This window comes from Ursus arctos, unplaced genomic scaffold (assembly GCF_023065955.2).
Source record: "Ursus arctos isolate Adak ecotype North America unplaced genomic scaffold, UrsArc2.0 scaffold_1, whole genome shotgun sequence".
In the NCBI taxonomy this organism is placed as follows: Eukaryota; Metazoa; Chordata; class Mammalia; order Carnivora; family Ursidae; genus Ursus; species Ursus arctos.
Genome location: NW_026622763.1, coordinates 31,867,956 through 31,887,475, shown reverse-complemented (window position 1 = coordinate 31,887,475; position 19,520 = coordinate 31,867,956). Strand labels below are relative to the sequence as shown.

Here is a 19,520-nt window from a genome sequence, read left to right as displayed (position 1 = left end):
CAGAGATGTCAAACTGCCAGCTCAAAGCAAGAACGTCATTTAGGGGAGTTGGGGATTAAAGCCCAGGGTTCGTTCTCATAGATCACACTGACACATTCATGTGGACACATCTAGGGCAAAGGTACACAGATGCGAGCAAAAGAAACAAGGTAGAGGACCGCAACTTTAAAATGCCCCACAAATACCATGAGCAATAACCACCGACACTGTGCAGAGGACAGGCCTCCACGCTCACCTGCCAGCATGAAGCTGTTTCCAGCCGCATGTAACGTAGGCACCAAATACGCATCTCTGTGCTCAAAAGGGAAAGCGCAAATTCGGGAAGAACAAAGGGGCCACCGGGCTCTTTCTCCAGACCCACATAGCTGCTGTGGCAGCAAAGCGCAGCCTGGTTGCCAGTGTTCAGTCTAGAACTAAACGGTGCTGCTCCACGTTCCGTTCTGGTGCATGCTGTTTAAAGGCACGAGCTGTACTGGTAAAACTTTAGATTCCCAACCAGGTAATTGTCCAGGAATATCCAGATGACTTTCCGCTCATGGCTTTAAGATGCGTACAGGAGAACATTTCAAGTAGCCATTACTTACATGGATGTTCGTGGCCATAACCTGGCGTCTAGCAACGCAGAGGTGGGGTGCGGTAAGTGGGATCAATTACACAGTACAGGAGACTGGCCGAGCTTCAGGGCTGGGCCTCTGGGGACAGTCTGCACAATGTCAGCGACGACGGAGGCCACATGGTATTGTGCACAGGCACTTGCTCTGTGAGGTCACCCGAGGGGAGCAGTGCCCCAGACAGGGTGTGGCAGCAGGAAGCTCTGGCGGTGCTATGGAGGTGAGGCTAGGAGGGGGCAGGTAGGAGGTTCTGGGAGCCTGTTTGGTCTAGAGTATGGCCTCAGCCAGTGCCTAGGAGAGCATGGGACAGATGCCAAAATAGAGCCCCAGTGAAACCAGAGAAGGAACAGGGCTTTTGGCCAAACCCCTGGCTACCGGCCTCGTGGCCTGAAGGAAGTGAGGTTACCCCACGTGAGGCCCCGTCAGACCACACCCATTGCAGAGAGAAGCAGGGAATGCAGGGACAGCCCCAGGTTCCAGATCTTCTCTCAGCAAACAAACCTGCAGGGGCAGGACTGCCACGGTCCAATGGCAAAGTCCGTTTCTGGCCTATCTGTATGGGGTGCAACACAGGGATCTTCCCTTTCCATGGAAGGTCATGTCCCTCCCCCATTTGCACAACAGCCTCTGCCAGGCTAAGCTCACACCAACACTTGCCTAATGTCATCACTGGGGCCTATTAAGCATTAATCTGAGTTGGCATTCAAAGCACCTCCTGTGATGTGAATAGGAGACTTCAGGACCAGAAAAGAGGACAGGGAAATGAAGGTGAAGTTTAATAGCATCTTGGCACAATACCAGAAACTTTAAAAGCTTTTTAAAACCAGGGAATAGAAAGGGTATAAAAATTATACCATTGCACACTAAAGCAAATAACAGGGAAAATTATAGATAATACAAATAAGGAACCAATTACCTTTTCGCTCCCAGCCAAATCAACTAGATAAAGCTTCCCACTGAGCTTTTTTTCAGTCTCTACATTCTCTTGTTTAATATTAATCAGGAAGATACTGTGACTTCTAGAGCTGTGTTCATTCATGTCTGAAAAGGAAAATAGTTTACTGCTCTGCAAAGAATAAGAAGTTTAGGTAGCAAGCCTCTCATCTAAAAAGCACAACAAATCATGCTTAATAGCTCCATTTTTTAAAGTAAGTCCAGCCAATTTTAAAAAGTATCTGAGACCACTGTTTCTCTTAAAAAACAATGAAAGATTTAAAGTATCTTCACACAGCAAAGAAATTAAGAATCTTAGAGGATCGTTGAAGATAACAGATTCTCTAGCTTTGCCTGAAGCTCCCAAGTTCCAACATCCCACTCCAGCCAGATCCTCGGCCTCACAGAGATCACAGCTGGGGCACCTGGGTAGCTCAGTGGGTTAAGCGTCTACCTTTGGCTCAGGTCATGATCCCAGGGTCCTCGGATCCAGCCCTGCGTTGGGCTCCCTGCTCAGTGGGGAGTCTGCTTCTCCCTCTTCCTCTGCCACCCCCCATTTGTGCTCTCTCACTTGTGCTCTCTCTCAAATAAATAAATAAAATCTAAAAAAAAACAAAAAACAAAAAACAAAAAAAAAAAACAAAGAGCCCCCAGCTCCTCCCCCCCACCTTTAGTCCCTCAGCCTTTATTATTGTGGTTAGTACCCAGTGTATTCCATCTTTGTCACGTGTGTACGCCTTGCTTTAGCCGTAAGATCACAAGCTTTCTTAAGGAAGGATTATGACCTTAAGATTTAAGACTTCTTTTTTCCCTTGAATACAGTTCTATAACCCATACTAGGCACATGGAAGATCTCAAAGATTAAATATGCTTCATTAGTACCGAGTACTAGAAATAGAAATCTTTTTGGACCCTAGTCTCTGTTAACTAGGCAGGCAGAGATCCCAGGGATGGTCTTATCCAACCCCCACTAGCAATCATTTTTTAAAACCAACCTTCCAGGCACCCTCATCCAAGATGGCTGAAGACTAACTCTGGACCTCAACATGGTGAGTTGTGGATGCAGGGACTCAGAGAAATATTAGTCTCTTATCCGGTATGTGGAAAACAACAAGAATGCAGACAATGATTGGTTCCAACTGGAGTCCAACAAGGAAGGGACTCAGTGGTTTGGTAAATGCTGGTACATCCATGATCTCCTCAACTATGAGTCTGATATCGCGTTTGACATTCCTATCACATGTCCTACTACTGCTCCAGAAAGTACAGCCCCTGAACTCAATGGAAAAACAGCGAATATGTACGCAAATGGCGAAATATGCCTGACTGGTCACTTTAAGCCTTGTGGGCCAGGAACGTGCCCAAGTTTGGACTAGCTCATCTCATGGCTCTGCGGCTGGCTTCATGGCTGGTAGTGGAAATCCCCAATCTGATTCAGAAAGGTGTGATCTGGCGTAAAGAGAAATGCAACCAAGGAAGGATCAAGCCGCTGAGGCAAGACGGAAGGACTTGTGTTAGGCCGTGTTCCTGTTTTCTGTGCATCAGTCTTACTCATCCAACTGCCCCCTCATACCCTTTCACCCATAACTGTTACTAAGTAGCTGCATCAGGCATTGCTAAAAAAATAAACAATAATATTGCTACTGAATCTCTAAGACTACACAGGGAGGGTAAAGACTGGGACTTTGGGAAACCAAAAGGCAGTTTATATCTCTTCCCTTCCCAAGGTGCAGTGATGTGAGATCCAGGAAGGATAGGAGGTGCTGAAAGTGGGTACATAGTCTTTTTGGTTTCCGGAGATAACTCGTGAATAAAAAGCTACTTCTTCTGGTGGCCAAAAAACAAAAACAAAAAAACCCAAAAACAAAAAACAAAACAAAACAAAAAAAACTTTCCAGAATATGTGCGGAAAAAAGTTAAAAGATTCCACAAAAATCATGTTGGAATTAATAAATGAATTCAGCAAAGTTGCAGGATACAAAAGCAATACGTAAAAATCAATTGCATTTCTGTATACTAACAATAAACAATCTGAAAAGAAAATAATTCCATTTAAAATATCTACAAAAAGAGGGACGCCTGGGTGGCTCAGTATGTTAAACATCTGACTCTTGATTTGGCTCAGGTCATATCAGGGTCTTAAGATTGAGCCTGGCGTCAGGCCCATACTAGGCACAGACCCTGCTTGGGATTCTCTCTCTGCCCATCCCCCAACTCATGCACTCTCTCCCCCTCTCTCTAAAATGAATTAAAATAAAATAAAATAAAATAAAATAAAATATCAACAAAAAGAGTAAGCTGCTTAGGAGTAAACTTAACCAAGGAAGTAAAAGACATGTACATTAAAAACTACAAAATGAGGGGCGCCTGGCTGGCTCGGTCAGTAGAATATGTGACTCTTGATCTCACGGTTTTAAGTTCAAGCCCCACAATGGATGTAGAGATTACTTTTAAAAAAAATAAAATCTTCTAAAAATTTTTAAAAAGAATAAAAACTACAAAATTTAAGAAGACACAATATAAATGGAAAGACATTCCTTGTCTATGGATCGGAAGACTTCACATAGTGAAAATGTCAATACTACCAAAAACAATCTGTTATCAAGACCCCACTCATGTTTTTTGCAGAAAGAGAAAAGTCAATCCTAAAATTCATATGGAATCTCAAGGAACCCCAATTAGCCAAAACAATCTTGAAAAAGAACAAAATTAGAGGTCTCATACTTACTGATCTCAAAACTTACTACGAAGCCCCTGTAATCAAACAGTGTGGCATTGACATAAAGCAAACATGGAAACAGACCAATGAGAGCCCAGAAATAAGCCCTCACGTAAAATGGTAGAACAATTTTCAACAAGAGTGTCAAGACCATTTGATGGGGAAACAGCAGCCTCTTCACCAAACTGAAAAATGGATATCTACGTGCAAAAAAAAAAAAAAATGAAGTTGGGACTCTTACCTAGGCCATATACTAACTCAAAAACGATCAAAAACCTAAAGGTAAAAGCTGAAACTATAAAACCTAGAAGAAAATATAGGGGAAAAGCTTTATAACACTGGATTTGGCAAAGATTTCTTGGAAATAATACCAAAACCACAAGCAACAACAATAAAAAACAGATACACTAGACTTTATCAAAATTAAAAAATTTTATGCATGAAAGAACAGCATCGACAGAATGAAAAGGCAACCCACAGAATGAGAGAAAATATCTTCAAATCATATATCTGATATGGAATTGAGATCCAAAATATACAAAGAACTCCTATAAATCAACAACAACAACAAAAAAAACCCAATTATAAAATGAGCAAAGGACCTGAACAGACATTTCTTCAAAGACGATGTACAAATGGCCAATAGGCACATGAAAAAATGCCAAACATCACTAGTCATTAGCGAAATGCAAATCAAAATCACAATGACATAACACTTCACACTCATTAGTATGGCTAGTAAAAACAAAAATAGAAACTAAGAAGCACTGGCAAAGATGTGAATAAATTGAAACTCTCGCACACTCTTATTGGTGGGAATGTAAAACGGTGGGCAACTACAATGGAAAACAATGTGGCAGTTCCTAAAAAATTAAAAGTAGGGTTGACATATGATCCAGCAATTCCACTTCTGTATATATACCCAAAAGAACTGAAAACAGAAACTTCAACAGATATTTATACCTCCATGTTCATGGAAGCATTATTCACAATAGCCAGAAGGGGGAAGAACACAAGTATCTACGTGTCTGTCTGTGGATGAATGAACAAACAGTGTAGTAGATAGCTACTAGAGAATATTACTCAGCATTTTAAAAAGAAAGGAAATTCTGACATATGCTACAACATGGATGAACCTTTTAGACATTATGCTATGTGAAACAAGCCAGTTACAAGAGGACTTCTATCACTCCACTTACATGAGGTACCTAGATTTGTCCAATTCACTGGGACACAAAGTAGTATCGTGGTTACCAGGTTTAGGAGGAGGAAGTATGGGAAGCTACTGTTTAATGGGCATGGGGTTTAACTTTGGGATGATTAAATTCTAGAAACAAGCAGTGGTGACAGTTGCACAACATTGTGAATGGACTTAATGCCACTGAATTGTACCCTTAAAAATGGTTAAAATGGTTAAGTTCTATGTTATGTGTAATTTTAAAAACCACCTTACCAGAACGATAAGAAAATGTTCTGCACCTACAGTTCTGAACCAAGGGGCCAAGATGGATTGTCAAGTACCCCGTGAAAAATTCACAACTAACAACTGCTTAAGAAATCAAATAAATAACTTCTTTATAAGTGAGAGACACTGTTACTATAAGAATATCAGTCTTACGTTCTTTCAAGTGTATGTGGAAGCAGAAGAGGAAGATGTGGAATTTAGCCCACGCTGTATACATGTCTAGGCTCACCTATGAAATCTGCCGTGTGTGTGGATATCACCTGATAGGATGTCGGGGTAGAGAAAAGGTAGAGAATTACAGTTCTGGGTGACAGAATCACAGAGCTTTGGGTGGAAGAGACTTAGAGAGGCTAGACCAGTCAACCACCTGATGCCTCCGTCTCTTGTATAGCACATAGGGAACCCTGCCCCTTCGGGTAGCAGGCTTTCCTTGGGGCAGCTCTCAGGAGCAGAAAGTTCTTGTGATCGGTCAAAACCTGCCTCCTCGTAGCTTCAGCTATCCTGGGTGGCCTGCATATGCGGCTCACACAAAGCAAACCGACTCTCTTAACGTCAGCACCTTGAAATATTACATTGTCCCTACGTTCTCCTCAGAGTTCTTCTTTCTTCCAAGCTAGAAATCCCTAGTTCTTTCAACTCCTCTTCCTATGAACTCACTCTGGTTTTTCCATATCCCTTGGAAGGAGACAGACAGCCCAAAGATGGGGGCTGGAACCTCTGCTGCCCTAACAACACAGGACCTGCTTCCCGGAGACGTGTGCACGCCGAGAAGGAACTGCAAGGTAAACAAGCCGGCCTGAATGTGTTTGTTAACTCGGCAAGTTAGGTGTCAAAGGTTTTCAAAGCTCCCACCTCTGCTTTCTGAGCTCCTCCTTGCTTTTCTTTTCCTTTTCTACACAGGGCAGAAATCTAACGGGGTTTCTTTCCACACATAGGACTGGCATATAAAATCTGTTGGCTTGCATTTTTTTAACCTGAACAATAATGTGGTTGAAATACATTTAGAAGCTGACTTTAACCCCCTTTCCTTGGTTGATTGCTGGTTTTCCCCAGTGTCCAGATACAGGGGGCTACCAGGGCCCAGCGAGCCTCACCCAGTATTCCCGAGCGTTCCCTGCAAGGCAGAAGGCATGCTTCCCACAACCTGCTTAGACACTCTCATCCTGCGCACTCCCGTATATTTGCTTCTGAGCCACTGCTTTACAACCGCCTTCCCCAGCATTATTTCCCTAGGGCCTCATGACCCAGCCCTCCCGGTGGGTGGGCAGACATTTGTATCCCAAGTGATGGGAGGAAACAGCACCCCACGCTTACTTGTGACAGCCACGTGTCGGTTTGCTTTGCCCTCATCTATCACATCCATGACCTCCTCGGGGCTTGACACGAACCGCTCGGTACACCCCTGGAAAAGAGTCAGATCAGGTTTGCCAGTAGAAACTGGAAAGCAACTCTATTTGAAGACAGCTAAACATTCTCCCATTTCTCCTCGAGAGGTGCAGAGTAAGAGAAAGGCTGCGAGGTTGGCCCAACAGCTCTTCCTCCTTGCTCATGGCTTGAATTCTACATCAAAGAGAAGTCTGAGCAAACCCTAGGAAACCCAGAAGTAAACTATAAAAGAAATGCCAGCATTTTCTTTGATTGCTAAGAACCTGTGCATACTCAACAGCCGTAGAAACAGAAAATAAAGAAAACCAGTGACAGAAAAAGAAATGGATGGAATTTTGCTTTGCCTTTCATGCTAGCCACCAACTTTAATTAAACACTTTGAAGTGCTAGGCATAATGCTCTGATACGCTTCCTGTCACTGCAAAGTATAAACAATTATCTCCACTATCAAAGCCTCTTTACATGTGAATAATAAATATCTGTTCACTTCTCCACTTTTCACCTCACGTGATCAGACATCTGTGATACATTCACACAGAGATAAGACTGAAGAAATTAAATGTCTAGTTTTTAACCAGATGGATATTAAATATAAGGCACATGATGAAACACCTACATACACTCTATAGGTAATATTCTGGGCATATTTTGTAACTCTTAATGATGACAGTGACGGGAGAGAAGTCAATTGCCTCAGCAAGTCTTCCTCATACCTTTACGTACGGGACTCTGTTTTTATCTTCATGAACGGCCAAGTTCGTCTTGGATACTGATAATAATGACGGCATGCAGAGGAGAAAAGAAAAGTTAAAGATTCTGTATTGGAGGAAAAAGAGAAACTGTCACCAAAGATAGGCAAATCTAATCTCTTTGTCAAACGCAAGTTTAAGCCTTGGCTGAGAATAAGCAGATAGCGTAAAGGCAATAAAACATCTCTATAAATTTTCATTAATTCCTTAGGCAGAAGAGCTGTGAATCACTTCAACCTCCCTGGACCTTAATTAAAGAACAAATAGAGGACAAGCATCCGGGTTACTCACCATCGAGTAAGTCCCTGATTTTGTCCAAGTAGATCTCAAAATAGGAAACCTAATTAAAAACAAATTGAGTTTGAAACAGAAACGCCATGCTGTATTTGAAAAATATCATTATTAGAACTTATAAAAGCCTTTGTCATGCACAGCTAAGAAGAGCAAGAAGAGGGGGCAGGAAGCAAGGATTCAGAGGCCTGCAGCACAGAGCCCCAGCCGACTCTCCCGTGCTCTCCTGCTTCCTGCTACGTGAGCCAGCCCTGTGGGCCCCTGCCTGGGGTGGACCCCCCTCCCCGACGTGGTACGCCCCGGTGGTCTCGATTCAGGTGCTCCATACATTGTGTACCGGATAGCCACTTAACGGGAGGACTCTACCCTTCACCCTTGATGAGGACCAAGAAAACTTCGAGGGGGGACAAAGGCTGGAACAGAAAATGTTCCTGGCGAGTAATTGTCAAAATCAGCTGGCATCCATCCCCTCATGCATGATGTTGACCCCCTCACCAGACCAGGTCTGAATATTCACATGAAGGAAGTGGGGACAGGGATAAGGGCAGTTTGCTTGGAGCTAGAAGAGCGCCAGGGTAACAGGGAGAGAGCTGCTGATGGTGGCTAGCTTTGGGGAGTCCAGGAAGGGTGTGAACAAAATGGGATTTAATGAGAGACAGACTAGACTATGAGAGGGAAAGGAAGCCTTCCAATCAATTATTCTCGGAGCCCAGCAGCCCCATGGCATCGGCATCGCCCACAGCCTTTGTTGAAACTGCGGAGTCGTGAACCCAACTGCAGACCTCCTGATTCAGAATCTCCAGGAACCAAGGAATTGGCTTCTAAACTCCCTAGGTGGTTCTTATGCCAGCTGACACCCGGGAACAACTTGAACTAGACATAGGACCGTGGAGGTTTAATTCACATGTAACCAAGACTATAGACCCTTGGTTTTCCCATCTGTCGAAAGCAGCCCTTGGACTTGATGATGTCAGAAATTCTCTCTAGGATTCTGCACTCTTTGTCTACACCTGCCTTCCACCTCCCAGATCAACTTTCCTTTCTCTCATGTTCATGGGGGGTTTTTTTTGAAACCTAAACAAAGGAATGCACAAATAAGTTGTTAAGAAAGGAAAAAAGTTGAAAAAACAGTTGTAAAGCTGGCGTGTAACTCTCTAGGTGAAACCTCACCCCTGCATCCCAGCTCTGGACCTCTGGTTGGGGGCAGTGAAGCCTCCCCAACCCAGCACTAGTCCTCACTCCTCAGTCCCGTTCATTACCTTGCCTGTGTCCTGGGGCCTCCTGACTTCCCAGTTTCTCTGAGATCTGGGGTCTTGGCTTCGAACCCTGAAACGTGTAGCTGGGCATCCTCTCCAAGGTGCCTGTCTGCCTAACACCTTGAGCTTGCCAGACTATCTGTCAAACTCCCCGGTCACCAAGCCTCGTGCATCATAGACACACCTAGCTGACCTTGGAAAGACTCTCTGCTCCTGAAACTTCTCCCTGTGGCTGGAATCCTAGGGTCTGTTTGGCCTCTAATCTTAGACATCTCTAACTCAGCCTCCCTGTAGCCAACACAACCCTGGTTCCAATCAGTTCTGTGCATCTCAAAATTGTCTGGTTTCGTTTAGACTTCTGTTATCTTGGAGATGTACACATGCGTCCTTATTTCCATAGATTGCAGAGAAATTAATTACACTAAAAAGCAGTCATAAATTACATATTTAGCAAATACAGCAATTAAAACCCTGCTCACATTTAATATGAGAAGAAAAAAAAGCACTCTGATTTATTAATTTCTTTTTACCACAGAAGATACTGGCTGCTTTTGGGGGATGGGGGGCAATTTTGGTTTTTTTTTTTTTTTTTTTGTCATTTCAAATACTTTGTGAGACCAGGTGGAAGAAAAATAAACATGTATAGTTTTGCGTTAAGAAATAGCATGTTCAGAAATAACGTTTCAACCCTCTTTAAGGAACTCTTTAAGGAACAGATTTTCAATACTGCTTTAATCAAGCCTCTTTTTCTTGATTAAGCGTGTCACTACCCAGTTCAAAATACGGAGCAGTCAATCGCTAGCCTGCCCACTTGCAGTTATGATACCTGAAATAAGTGTGTATAACTACAAATGCAGAACAGGAAGCCAGACTGTAAAATTCAGTCCTGGAGACTTGGGTGCTGTTCCTTCTCTCCCTGCCACCACCCGCCCCCCCATGCTGGAGCTGTTTTTATCTTAATAAGATTCTAATACAAGACCCTATTTTGAGGGCAGTAATTGGTTTAACATCTTACTCCAGGATTATCCCATAAGAACCCTACAGTAGTTTAAGGTATTTAAATGCAAACAGCCTTAAAGATGTACTAAGCTCCTAAATCTTGATCCCATCAAAGCTACAGGCTTCTGTATCCTTAGATATAAAGAACCGTGGCAAGGAGGAGAAACCTGTGTTAGCCAACAAAGGGAGGAAAACGATTTGTAAAGTAAAAAGACTTGCTGGATCTAATTTATGGTGGGGCAAACGGTTGTTGCCTTGTTTTGATATAATTTAGGGAAGGTACATAGCAGAAATAAGTAAGGGCAGAAGTTTAAGATAATGGAAAAGGTGCTGCACGTAGGGCTGGTCTCATCAAGAGTCTATGATCTCAGTTCTGCCAATAATCTCAGCTCTGTGTCACTCTGGCCATCCAGAGCTATGTCTTGAAACTTCAGTTTCTTCATCTCTAAAATGGTGGGTCTAGTGCACTAAGGTCTCAGCCTCAAAGGGGATGGTCAGCCTCTTGGCTCATCCACTCAGCTCTAAGTCTTCTTAGAACTGCCCCTGTCTCTTCCCCACCCCCGTCCCAGTCGCTGTGGTGGGGACCCAGCCAGCCATGTGCATCCTGGACACAGCTAGTCAGAGCTGGGGACAACCCAACCATAAGCTAGGCCAATGAGCCCCTTCCCTGGGGAGTTAGGAGTTGGGAATAAGGGATGTGGAACAGGAGCTGCCATGGTGCCTTCTCCCCCTGTTCTCTTCCCCGCAAAAAGACAAAGTAAGCAGACAGAAATGCAGGGACTATAACGGGGATGGAGTTTCTTTTGGAGGTGATGAAAATGTTCTGGAATTAGATAATGATCATGGTTGTACACTACTGGAAATATACTAAAAACCATCAAACTGTATACTTTAAAAGAATGAATTTAATGGTACATGAATTATATGAATTATATCTCAATTTTTTTTAATTTAAAAAGTTTTAAAAAGGAAGAGCAGGGTCTGGATTTCTTGCTTTTCCCAACCCCCAGGTCCCATGCCTACTAACAAATTTTGTGTCTTGTAACAACTTCCTCTATTTGCTTAAACAAGTGGCTTTTAGTTCCTTGAAAACAAAGGAGGTCCAATGAATGTATCCCTAATACCCAATGTAACAACAGCTATAGTTAAGAGAGTAAAAATCTCTCTTTCAATTCAAATTTAAGTTGCAACAGAGGTTCTGGTTTAAAAACAAAAGCAAAAACAACAACAAAAACCAGGAAAGATAACACCCTTCCCCAACACTTCTCAGAGTGTGCTCTTCAAAACACTAGTCTATCATACCTCAAAAGGGGAAAAATATGCACACAGTCAAATAAGCTGGAGAATGTAATCTACTACATGTCCCCTTTGTAGAACTGGATTACATAATAGCATATTTAACTTGTGACGAATTTAACATTGTTCAACAAAACATTTTCCCAGCTTATTTGGCCCCACAAGACTTTTCCCTGATAGCCCACCTATTAATAATATGAGGGACTGTGTTCCATGGAACACACTTTGGGAAATGCTGTCCTAACCCGATCATGGACACATTACAGTCATATCTAAAGAAATCCACTGGGTAAAGGGTAGAATTCAGATAACTATCAAGATGATTCCATCCTAAAGAAGGCTTTTATTTTATCTCAATATTTCCTCAGTATTCGCCTGAGTCATTAAATAACTATGGCTTTGCTTACCATATCATTTCATTTAAAATAGATAAAAATGACTTTTATGCATACATAAAAAGAGGAAAACTAAAACATGATTTGGGGCCCAGTTTTTTCTCTTTAGACTTAATCAACAGCACTTACCTTGATGTGAAACTCCAGGTTCTCATCCATGGAATAGATGTGGTCAAAGATGTCATGTGCAATCCTTGGGATGATCCCCATGAGCTGAGGGTCATGTAGCTTTCCCTAGTGAGTGAAAAACACAAGCACAGGCAGCTAAAGAGTGCCAGGGAACATGTGAAAGAGAGAAGGAATCATGCCGGGTTTCATAACAGGACTCCGTGGAAGAGGGAGCACCCCCCACACACTGTCAGGTCCTTGGAGGTCCACCTGACGTGCCAACAGCCCAAAGTTCATGGAAATAACTCAATGTGTTGGTTTTTACCCAGCAGGAGCGAGCTTGTCCTGTCAGGCTCTGGGGCTTGGAAATACTTGCTCCTGCTGCCACTCGGGGCAGCAAATTGGGGTATGGGGGTGAAGGTGTGGGTAGAAAGGAAGGAAGGAAGACAGAAGGAGGACTGGGATTATATGGTGACTATCACATACTAAATGTGGTCTTTGTTTTGAAATTTTTACAAACTGGTTAGAATGTGTAAGCCCAAATTAATCTGCTTTAATAAAACCACCTTGAGAGCTGATAACAGTTTCACTAATGTCATCACTGCTCAAAAATTTTAAGTCTTATTCTAGAAATACCTTCAGTATCACTTCACAAACCAATCATGAAAAGCCATTTTATCAATTTCTTAAAAATCTAAAATTCCCAGCCTGAAATGTTACAAAATAATTTTAGCTATTTCTTTTTTAATTTTTTGCTATTTCTAATACTTAAATTCACTTGTAAGATATTCTTATTTTTTTGTCCCCCTTTTTTCGACCAGAGAGGTCCAGCCCTCCCTTCCCCATGTAGCCAGCAGCCCACCCCCAACCCTAAGGGTTTTGAGGGATATTTTATCTAAGGGGTAAGGGATAGATGAAATAGTGATTGGAACTATTTTACTAAATCCATTTTTAAAGATCCAGATTTGCCACTTCTGAAGACTTTCAAAAAGATATGCCACAGTATCTGAAAGCAATTCCTAAACAAGAGTTCTAGAAGTATTTAAACAGCAGCCTCAGCAAGGACTCCCAGAGAGCCTTCCTTTCTTACTCCCATGCTCCAAGTTCTGTCCTGTTCCATGTTAAACTACGCATCAGTGCACAAACACAAAGTCTGCAGGCCTAAAGTAATCATTGGCAACAGGGTTCCCAGCGTTTTTGAGACCTTCAGAAAGTTATAAAACTCTAGGAAAAATGGAACTGGAAGAAAAGTAAAAAAACCATTTACTCTTCACTCAGCAACCTTTACCAACACTATGACTCATATCCTTGTTCTAAATCTGCCCGACACCTGGAAGATCTGCTTTGTTTTCCTCAATCAGATCTTCTGTATCCTTCGGGGGTTCACCACACAGAGCCTCTCTGACAGGCTGACTTTCAAGCCAACATTTGAGTTACCAAGAGCAAGAAGTCACGTGGACTCGGGCACTAACTCCAGGCCACAAAGCACTTTATGTTATGAATCCTCCTTTGCACACCTGATCCCTGACCTTCCACTCTACTGAAAGCAAGAGAAAAGCTGAATTTAAGATTCATCTGGCCTCTGGCAAAGCTTTTACCTGGGAAAATGGGTATTCCCCTGGAATGCCCTCGTGTGCTAAGAATCCTAAATCATGCGATGTGTTTGTATGGCTTTTTGGCTGTACAGTCCCTGAGGGCAAGACGGCCAGTGCATATGCATCTCTTCCCACTGCTTATGACCCTTAGTACAGTGTCTCCTGCATAGAATTATTGTGGAAGATAAATTAAGCAGTATAAATAAGGTGCTTAGAAACAATAAACGCGGGGTGCCTGGGTGGCACAGTGGTTAAGCGTCTGCCTTCGGCTCAGGGCGTGATCCCTGCATTGTGGGATCGAGCCCCACATCAGGCTCCTCTGCTATGAGTCTGCTTCTTCCTCTCCCACTCCCCCTGCTTGTGTTCCCTCTCTCACTGGCTGTCTCTATCTCTGTCGAATAAATAAATAAAATCTTAAAAAAAAAAAAAAAGAAACAATAAACGCTAGCATTACATTATTCAGTTCATATCAGGTTCTTATTAAGCAGTCGTTAAGGTTTATTTGATCTGGAGATTCTGAAGATACATTTCTATCCTAGGCCATGACTACATATCTTAGGAAAACAGCCCTAAATGACTGAGACTCAGAATCTCTCAAATGTCGGTAAGCTTACTTCTCATAGGCCATCATAAATATCAAATATTGGGCCCCACAGGCTCAGGACTGTGCAAATGCTGGCAGAAATGACACGGAGAATGAAAACACAGATCTTCGTCCAGTCAAATGCTGTGATGCCACTGGGCCAATCCACCTCAGAGAGTCTGAGGGGTGCCCCCCATGCTCCCCGCAGAACCCTTCAGTAATCCATCATAATCCTTCAGCTTCTCCTCAGTGGTCCATAGACAAAGAAGGATGAGAGATAATCCAAAAATCATTTATAAATGACTCAAATCTGTTTCCCTAGATGCTTTCCCTTCCAAAAGATTTATCTTCCAATCGATTCCTAGCTTATACAAATATTGATGTCCCTTTGTTTGCCTTTGTCAGGGTAAGAACCAAGGCAGAACCAGGGATGAGTCTGGGACACTCCCTGTGTTGTTTCCCTGAAGCCCACACCCAAAAATCACATGAGAGGGAAGCACATGTTTATTTGGAGAAGGCACAACGATACCTCCCATATCCATGGTCACAGAAGTAATAGTCAAATCTACCACAGGTTTCAGAGCTGGGATGCTTGATCTAGCTCATAAGCCCAAGAGTGGTGAGAACTGAGCCTTTATGTTCAGTAAACTGGGACGGCCAAGACAGTGTGTGTGTGTGTGTGTGTGCGTGTGTGTGTGTGTGTTTTACATAGCGTATGGTGTGGATGTGTGTGATGTATGTATGGCGTGGGTGTGAGTGTTGGGGGGTGTTGATGTGTGGTGTATGTGTATGAGAGAGGTGTTCTATAAAGGTCTTCACCCTTTCTTGCAAATAAAATACACATCTACACATACGCAAGAGTCACCTCAGGCAATAAAAGGTGGTAAAAAAGCAGAGAGCTTTAGAAATTCAGAATACAGAAGAGTCCTTTCCAGCTGGGATGATATGGGATGGCTTCCTTGAGGGACACCGAATCTTGAGAGAGGAGGAAGATGAGGATGGGCAAAGGGGACACAGCAGGGAAGCTGAGAGGACAGTGATGTAGCAAAGGTACAGGAACTGAGGAAGAATAACGTCCTTCTAGAGAGCCATGACAAGTTCAGTTGGCTGAAGGATCGGGATGGACTTGGGTAGCAAAGGAATGTCCCATTTCATCACCTTTTTTTCTCTCATAAAACAAAAAGAACATTTTTATACTTATATCCTAGATAATCCTCTTCAAAAACTTCTCCCACTTCTGAATGTGGCCGTCTCGGGGCATGTATGAAAGAAGAAACCAGACCCAGGCCACGGCCACAGAACAAGACTCCCTTTGTTCCAGCCCCAGGTGCCACCTCGACCTCCCAAGCAGGACAGTTTCCTGAAACACTTAAGATGGGAAAGCAGGCAGCCTGTCAGCTCACACGAGCACCAATGCACTCAGACAGGCTCATGAAAAATCACTTGGCAGGCTCAGCTCCGCAGTGGGGTGGCCTGCACCATTCCAGGGGCTCCAGGTGTCCCCTTGGGCAGAAGGAAAAACAGCATGTCTCCATCCATCTAAATCTGGGCCAAAGAGGGCCACAAAGCAGGCACAGGGCCCAGAGAAGCCCTTCCCAGCACCACAGGCCAAACAAAGGTCCAGCCCGCTCTTCCCCATATAGCCAGCAGCCCCAGCAGCCTTCGTTCAACCCAGCCCTGGGAACACTGGCCGCACACGCCCTGGGCCCAGTGCACGACGGTGTCCTACCAAGCTTGGCATCGACACTGTCAAGCGTTTCATATTTTTACTGAAAATCCGCCTTAAATGCTCCATCTTCAGAAGCTAATCTTTCCAATTTTATGTAGGCTTATCTGTTTGTTCTCCTCAATAGAAGGTAATGGAATCACCACTGGATGTCAGACTGAAAATGAGGGGATTAAAATGAAAAACAGCTTTAAAATGTGACAGCTCTGTCCATTCAGGAAGTTAACATCCCCTTCCAAAAGCCTGAAAAATCACAATGTGTAATTCCGAATACATAAATCCTTTCAGATGGTGCAAGCCCTGCAGAGCTGTTGTTGTTGTTGTTGTTGTTGCTTTTAATTTAATTGCATTCCAGGGTCCTGGGTTTCTCAGTCTCCCACGGTCTCTATGACTTCAGCTCAGGACTCCTCCTTTCCTCTGTTTTCCTCTAAAATATCCCCTACCTTCTCTCCAATCTATAATCACTGGACAGAAAGAACCAGACTAACGGTGTGTGTTGGGGAGGGGGGCTAGGAAAGGGCTCCCATCCACCCCGTCCCTTCCTCCTATGGGCATAAGTTCATGATCTTCAGAAGTCATGATAAAGAAAAGCAACCCCTTGCAATCAGCCTTTTAAAACTGATGTGGATGAAAAGGCTACAGAATTTAGGCAGCTGTGAGAGTAACCTGCCCAGAAGCCAGTTCCCTTTAGGTCCCCACGAGTCCCTCTGGCTGGGCGGCGCTGCAGGCCTTGTAAGGCTCTCGCTGTGAGCCGCCCAGGGCTCCAGACGCCCTCGTTTAACAGAACGTCTCCGATCTTCCTTTTAAAGAGCTGGCATTCGTCTTTGCCATCTCCTTACACCCACCAATTCACACCCCCCAACACACACACACAACACAAACTAAGATTTTACTCTGGGGACAGGTCTCTCCTTTGATGGTTTACAATCTAAATTTCTGACATTGAGCAAACACCTTGTATTTCCCAAAGATGACTTAATCCCAAAGCTAAAAAGATCACTCTTGTAAACAGTCCCTATGATCTGAGGGGATTCTAAAGATTGCATTTTTTGTTGTTGTTTTGCATATTGTTTGGTGATGTTCCAAAAACCTAGAGACTGATGGGACACCCTCATGAGATGCCCCCTCTCTCTTACACCTTCTGGCCTACGAAGGAGGCGTTCGTCATGGCTCCTGGAGTTGCTGGTACTTAGGAAATACAGAGCTGCAACTCTGCTAATGCCTGCAAGGCTAAGGGTCTGGGGCCCAGTGAGAGAGCAGGCAACGGGTCATGCCTGCGTCTCCAAGGTGTACAGCATGAGAACATGAGAGCAGAGAAGAGCACAGCCAAGGCTCAGGTGTCAGGGAACAGGCCTGCTCCGTCCAGAAGCAGTGACAAATCACCCTCCTGCTTCCTTTAATCTGTGCAATCTTGGAGCCACTGTCCCCCGCAAAATGGGTGAAAGTGAGTCAACACAACAGAAATGAGATCTCCCAGAGTCACACGCACACTTGAAATTGGTGTGAGCAGAACATCAGAGCCCCAAGGGTTTTAGCCTCGTGCCTTTGAAATCTCCTCTTCAATAGGAATGATTCATAAGCTAAACCGATTCTGCAGCAGACGTCTCTCAGTAACATTCCCAGGAGGGTACCGTAAATGAAGATCCGAAGCCTAAAGGATCAAGGATTCCTCTTACGCTGCTGCTTGTCAGCTGAACTCCCCAAACCTGCTCTGCACTGTGTCTTGTAATAACCACCCTTCCACCTCTCCTCAGCTGTCAGGGGTCCAGGCTTTAGAAGAATATCCGGCCCTGAAGGGCTTACAGGAGGCCGTGGCAAAACGCAGGAGAAGAAGGAAAGGGGGCCAATTTTATGTGCAGATGTGCTTTGTCTGGGAGACAGCCTGGAGCCCCAAGGCTCCACAGCCAACACTTTGAGCTGGGCTCACCCCTTCACATGCCCGCAGAGGTCAGGTGTGTACGTTAACGAGTGAGGACGCTGCATGTCAGTTCACACTCGCAGTGTGCGTGTAGGAGGCTGGGGTGCACTGGACGGCCCAGTCCACACATGAGGGTTGGCCACGGTCATCCCGAGGCTATCAATTTAACAAATATTTTATTGAACCCCTCCTGGATGATAGCCACTGTTCCGCGCACTGGAATGTGCGTGAATAAACAGGTGAATGGGACAATGAAGATCTCTGCACTAATGAAGCCTACACTTTTTATTATGGTGAAATTTCACCAAGTTGTAGGAGCTTCAGAATTTTCAACCAAATTTGGAGAGTTAGAGTTGTGTGAAATCGTCCCATCTTAAGCACTGTCTACAATTAAAAAATACATATGATAATAAATTTAAAAAATTTAAAAACACACAGTGCAGACCAAACAAAAGTATCTCTGGACTGGATTTGGTCCACAAGCCAACTTCTTTACATCTCGTCCTACAGTGTTTTATTTCCTCTGAGGAAACTCACCCCCCCAGAGCGGCCCTCCTTAGCATCAGTGATTCTCACAACAGACCTTCTCAGTGAGATTAGGGCCGCGATGCATAAGGGTACTCACACCACTGTTTGTTTAGCTTATTGAGGACTCTTTTTGAATAGAATCTACCATTTCGAGAGAGCTACCAACAAAGGATTTTTTTTTAAATTCTGAACCCGAGATTTTATCGCCACTATTTCGAAACTCCACAAAGACAAAACAAATTGGCCAAACATGAGCAGCCCCTTAACCACCTCTCTTGCACGCAGTCAAGGGCCTGCACGCGCCGGCACGTGGCCGGCCGCACCAGAGTTGCCCAGCCACCCCAGAGAATGCCCCACGGCGCGCGGCGATCTTACCTCCATGGTGTGCGTTTTTCCCGATGAGGTCTGTCCATACGCAAAAATCGTCCCATTATAACCTTCAAGGACATCTGCAAGCAAGAAAACGAAATTAAAATTAACTCATTACTTTGATCATATGCTAGTGTTGGTTCCATATTTTAAAATTACATTTTCCAAATGGCCCATCTCATTTTTCACACAAATGATGTATTTCAACTCCATTTGCATTTTAAGTAGAATTGTGAGATAAAAGCAGAAACGAAGGCCTCCACTGTTCCACAAATAAGAAATGTACTCACATTCCTACAGAATATATTAATGAAGAAAGAGGCAAAAAGAAAAAGAGGCAGACACCCTCTCTCCCAGTAACATCAACATTAAGACAGATATCGAACAGTACGCTTCCTTTTTAGCAGAAAGATACTTGAGTTTTCATCTCTAAATTGGTCTCCTGAGATCAGTCAGAGGAAGAAAAACATTGTCAGTGTCCTGAGTCTCTGGAGTGAGGTACAGAATAGAATTTCTTTCCTAAAGATCTGATTTGGGTCAGCTGAAATGCCGGCGCAGGCGAGCTCCTTGGGGAGGTTTCTCAGGAAGGCCGC

At 43.8% G+C, this 19,520-nt stretch overlaps 1 protein-coding gene across 2 annotated transcripts in view; it reads right to left on the bottom strand.

Moving 5' to 3' along the window:
• The window catches only part of KIF5C (kinesin family member 5C), a 149,719-nt gene that overhangs the window by 74,295 nt on the left and 55,904 nt on the right, over positions 1-19,520 (bottom strand). For both annotated transcript variants that reach the window (XM_026492823.4, XM_044381604.3), the window contains exons 3-8: positions 18,934-19,007; positions 12,230-12,334; positions 8,155-8,203; positions 7,828-7,883; positions 7,043-7,130; positions 1,528-1,652 (exon numbers count right to left, since the gene is read on the bottom strand). In XM_026492823.4, coding sequence (XP_026348608.1) covers positions 1,528-1,652; positions 7,043-7,130; positions 7,828-7,883; positions 8,155-8,203; positions 12,230-12,334; positions 18,934-19,007 — 497 coding nt within the window. The remainder of the gene's footprint in view (positions 1-1,527; positions 1,653-7,042; positions 7,131-7,827; positions 7,884-8,154; positions 8,204-12,229; positions 12,335-18,933; positions 19,008-19,520) is intronic.